General features: G+C 65.4%; 2 protein-coding genes across 2 annotated transcripts in view; one reads left to right on the top strand and one right to left on the bottom strand.

Annotated features, from left to right (window-relative positions):
• Positions 1-2,685: 2,685 nt before the first annotated feature.
• On the bottom strand, positions 2,686-4,129 carry AURANDRAFT_67928 (hypothetical protein; the record flags this gene model as incomplete). Its single annotated transcript, XM_009043508.1, has 2 exons — positions 2,686-2,889; positions 3,098-4,129. The coding sequence occupies 2 exons, from the start codon at positions 4,127-4,129 to the stop codon at positions 2,686-2,688; spliced, it is 1,236 nt and encodes a 411-aa protein (XP_009041756.1).
• A 208-nt stretch (positions 4,130-4,337) lies between these two features.
• AURANDRAFT_67927 (hypothetical protein) overlaps positions 4,338-4,959 on the top strand; it is a gene marked incomplete at both ends in the record, with an annotated part of 5,725 nt that continues 5,103 nt past the window's right edge. Inside the window, 2 exons of the mRNA XM_009043517.1 lie at positions 4,338-4,394; positions 4,593-4,930. Coding sequence (XP_009041765.1) covers positions 4,338-4,394; positions 4,593-4,930 — 395 coding nt within the window. The remainder of the gene's footprint in view (positions 4,395-4,592; positions 4,931-4,959) is intronic.

The raw sequence follows: 4,959 nt of genomic DNA, 5'->3' as shown, positions 1-4,959 counted from the left end.
GTTGGCGCCCTCGGTGCAACCGAATTCGCTCGTCGAACCTTCGTGCCCTTTAGGGAACGTCCAGTCGAAGGCAATCGTCTTGCAGATATCGCTGACGAGCTCGTATCCGTCATCTTTTTCGGAGGCCGATGCAACGAGCGCCGTCACCGCGATACCCGTGGCGAGGCTGAGGACCCATACGACGCCGAGGGCAAAAATGCTCCTGCGCGATGTGATGGATGTTTCCTGCTTGCCTCCGAAGTCGGTGGTCGAGCTGGCGACCTCGTTGCGTATGTCGGAGGTGCCACCGTTCGCGGCCTCGACCCGAGGGACGTCCGCGGTCTCGGCGTCGTTAATCTGCGAAGCCGCGTCCGTAGTGTCGATATCTAGCTCGGGGGTAGACGGCTTCGGGACGCTAGCATTCTCCACGTCACGCTCCAATACGCCGTCCTTGCTTGAGGACAGATTTGCCGCCTTGCTCGAGTCATCTTTGCTTGGGATCGCGTCAAACGGTGGCTTGGCCGCGTCGGGCTCGGGTGCCGTCTCCATGTCAGCCTTGCTCGAAGGCGGATCGAACAGCGGCCTGTCCGTGTCGGGTTCAGGTGCGTTCTCCTTGCTTTCTTTGTACGAAACCAGAGGGTTCGCCGCGTCAGGCTCCGGTTCGCCCCCCCAATTAGTCGCACCGCGCTCGGGAGCGACTGCTTCATCCTTGCTCGAGGACTCGAGACAGCCCGATTCCTCGTCGTTTGCGTCGGGAGACGACGGAGCGCCGGCGGCGATTTTCGCGAGGTGATTCCGGCGGTACGCGACGCCCTCTTTCGCCCCGACCGGGAAATGGAGCAAGAAAGGGATGAACGGGAAGACGTCGAGAAAGATGTCGGCCACGGAGTTGGACACGAGGATCGGCGGCAGATGATCCCCGAGGACTCTCGCGTTCCTCGCGCTTTCCATGTGCGCCACGGAGAGGGCCCAGAACGCGTACGCGAGCTCGAGAACCGCGTCAAGGATCACCTGCCTAAGCGAAAATCGACGGAACACGAGCAGCGACGCGGTCAAGCAGCAGTTGATTACGAGAAGCCATACCTACGGCAGTCTCTCTTTTTATCACGCTCGTTTAGAAAACGCTGCGCCGCGCCAGGATCACGATTGCGAGCCCTTCATCCCCTCGCATCGCGGCGTTGGCTACGATGACATGGTACTCTTCCGAGTCTCGGCCGCGCATCCAGAGCTCGATGGGGTCCAGGCCGCTCCAGCGCACAATCTGGTACGTCTGTACGGCGATTTCGAGAATCTCGAAAACGATGATCAACGTGACAATCGAGCGCTTGCTTAGGAAGACCAAGACGACGACAATTCCACTCGCAGCGATGCCGAGGATCCCCGAGGGGCCGGACCCCCGACCGGCGAAGGCCGACAAGCCGACTACCGCGACGAGCGTTCCAAACTCTACCGCATTTGGACCGATTACCTCCAGGCCCTTGACAAACACTGTGCGACACATGGCGTCGCATTGGATTTTCTTAATTTTGGCCCGCTTGAGGCCATAGAAACGCTTCCAACCCCGCGTCATCTGCCAAACGACGCCCAAGCTCCAGAAGCCCAGCGCGAAGTACAGCGCGGCGGCGACCAGGACTGCCGCATGCTCGTGATCGTACGCGAGCCAACGGCCCTGATATCGGTAGTTATCCGAGTGCAAATAGTCGTAGTCGGAATTCGGCATGTTCTTGTCCGCCCCGAGCGGGAGGTATCCGGCCCACATGTACGTGTACGTGTCCACTCCGGCCGATTTCCACGAGGGCATGATCTTGTCCCGCCATCGAGACCTGCGTTGGATCTGACCGAGGCGGCGAGAATTGACGCCGCAAAGCAAACCTGCGGTTCCTGCTCAAAAGGTAAAGCGCGATCGCATTCGCGGCGAGGCCGAACAGGATCGCGGCGACACCTAGGAAGACGAGAGGAAAAAGGACGCCCACGGGCCCGAGCGACTCGTAGAATTCCTCGATCTGTAACTCCTGCTTGTCCTCGTCGACGTCGCGCCCACCATCATGCGCATCAATAGCCCTCGACGGGATTTCCGCGGAGGGACCCTCACACTCGACTCGATACTTTTTGCTGCGCGTGCTCATCTCATTCAATCGATGTTCCGGCACGGACGGTTTGCCTCCGGCGAATCAGCACGTGCGGCAGCCATGCCCACGACTTACATCCACTTATCAGGATAATATTATGGGAGATGATAAGAAATAGCAAATAACTAGGAGAGCAGCGAGCGACCGAGGGGGTTGACCAGTGGGCCTGGTAGTATGCGCCCGCTATGCGGGCTTTATGCGGGCTTTATGCGGGTGGTATGCGGGTGGTATGCCGGTGGTATGCGGCTGCTATGCTGGTGGTATGCGGCTGCTACGCTGGTGGTATGCTGGTGGGCTGCTATGCTGGTCTTATGCGCCTGCTATGCTGGTGGTATGCGGCTGCTATGCTGGTCTTATGCGGCTGCTATGCTGGTGGTATGCGCCTGCTATGCGCCTGCTATGCGCCTGCTATGCGCCTGCTGTGCGCCTGCTATGCGTCTGCTATGCGCCCGCTATGCGCCCGCTATGCGCCCGCTATGCGTCTGCTATGCGGCTGCTATGCGGCTGCTATGCTGGTGTATGCCGTGGCTGGTGTATGCCTGGTGGTCGGCCCCCTCTGGACTAAGCTACAGCAATATTAATTGCAGTCGCCCTGGACGCCGCCGAGGTTGTTCTGCGAGATGCCGCCGATCGAGAAGTCGTAGTCGACGAAGTCGCCGAGGCACGTGCCGCCGAAGTCGCCGGTGGCAACAGTCGGCGCGGGCGTCGGCGCGGGCGTCGGGTTCGGCGTCGGGTTCGGCGTCGGCTGGGGCGTCGGCTGGGGCGTCGGGTTGGGCGTCGGCTGGGGCGTCGGCTGGGGCGTCGGGTTCGGGGTCGGGGGGGTTCGGCGTCGGGTTCGGCGTCGTCGGCTGGGGCGTCGGGTTCGGCGTCGGGTTCGGCGTCGTGTTCGGCGTCGGGTTCGGCGTCGGGTTCAGCGTCGGCGTCCAGTTCGCGGTCCCGCACGACGTGCAGGGCGCCGGCGGGTCGGCGCAGGCGCCGGCCTTGATGACGTCGACGTTGTCGATGAGGTCCGCGGAGCTCGACAGGCTCACGATGTTCTCGTACTTCTCCGACACCGTGTCGCCCGTGACGAGCGAGTCGTGCGTCGCGGACGCCGTGTAGGTGCCGCAGCCCTCCTTGTTCGACGCCGCGTTGTGCTGCGACTCCGTGCACTCGGGGTAGCAGGCCGGTGCGCTCCCGCAGTAGGCGTCGGAGCCATCGAAGCCCTCGATGGTCACCTCGCCGGAGTAGGTCGTGCCGTACGCGTAGTTGCCCATGAAGAGGCCCTCGCCCTTGTAGTGGTCGCAGAAGGGCTCGCAGGGCGACGTGCCGATGTCCTCGTAGTTGCCGCCGACGCCGACGCCGAAGACGCGGCCCGACGCCGACTCCGTCGCGATCTTGTCCTTGAGCTTCGTCGCGGCCTCGAGCGTCAGGTGCACGGGCCGCTCGAACTTGGACCCGACGGCCGCGTTGTTCGACGGGAGGCCGTCGGTGACGAGGATGACGGTCTTGATGCTCGACGGGTCGTAGCTGTTCACGAAGAGCTCGTCGTAGGCCGCCTCGAGGCCGAGCCACGTGGGCGTCCAGGCCCAGCCGCCGCAGGGCCACGACATGACGGAGTCGGCGCTGTTGGCGTTCGGGTCGGAGTCGCACGCGTTCTTGCCCGTGCCGACGTTCGTCAGGATGCCGTTGCTGCCCGTGTAGACGTCGGGGTCCGTCGTCAGGCCCTGGACGATCTTCGCGCCGCCGGACCAGTCGTCCTCGTAGTCGCCGCCGTCGTACGCCGGGAAGACGACCATGCCGACGCGCGTCGTCGCCGCGCACCCGGCGTCGGCGCCGTCGCAGGGGTCCAGCGCGGCGACGAGGCTCTCGAGGAAGTCGATGACGCCCTCCCCGTCGTTGCGGTGGTTCCACCACTTGTTGCCGATGCTGTTCGACCGGTCGAGGACGACGACGAAGTCGCCGGCGCACTCGTCGGCGCGGGCGGGGCGCAGGGCCGCCGCCGCGACGGCGAGGGCGACGCGCCAGGGGGCGGGGGCCATGGGGGGCGGGGGGGATGCCCGGGCTGCCAACACTGTCCGCCCGGGTTGCTTGCCGCCGCCAAAAGTCCTCGGACTTTATGTCGGGAATGGCAGGAAAAGGTGTTCGATGAAAATATCTGTTGAGTGCACTCAAACAAAGCTGAAAGTATGAACATAGGCACGCAAACAAGCTGCGAATGTTGCACTCCGTGCCAATCGGAGCCAAGAGATGACGATGCGTCTCGCTGCTCTCGTCGCCATCGGCGCGCTCGTCGACGGCCTCGTCGTCCGCGCGCCGCAGCGACGACGACCCCTGCGCCGCGCCTGCCGCGCGCGCGCGCGCCCGCCGCTCGTCGCCGACGCGCCGGAGCCGAGCCTCGGCGAGCTGTCGATGGATGGCCTTGGCGGCCGTGCGCATGGGCTTGAGCTTCGCCTTGGTCTTCGCGGCGATCATCTCGTTGTAGCGGCGCTCCTTGTCGTTGAGGCCGCCTACGGGCCCGAGGTCGCGACGCCGGCCGTGGCGCTCGTCGCCGCGACGGCCGACGAGCTCGAGGCGCTCCGGGCCGCGGCGGGGGGGGCGCCGGGCGCCGCGGACGCCGCCGCGGGCCGCGCGTCCCTCGCCGCCGCGCTCGCGGCCGTCGTCGACGCGGGGGCCGCGACGGTCGGGGACCGCCCGGGCGCGGCCCGGGCGTCGAGCGCGGGCGAGCTCTCCGCGGGGCCGGCGCCCGCGGCCGCGCGCCGCGGCATCGGCGCCGCGTCCGGCGTGCCCTTCGAGCCGACGCTCTCCGTCGCCCTCGTCGACGCCTTCGACCAGCTCGTCGCGTCCGACAGCACGACGTCGCTCTTCGCGC

This window comes from Aureococcus anophagefferens (assembly GCF_000186865.1).
Source record: "Aureococcus anophagefferens unplaced genomic scaffold AURANscaffold_56, whole genome shotgun sequence".
Lineage (NCBI taxonomy): Eukaryota > Pelagophyceae > Pelagomonadales > Pelagomonadaceae > Aureococcus > Aureococcus anophagefferens.
This window is presented reverse-complemented; position numbering and strand designations above follow the sequence as displayed.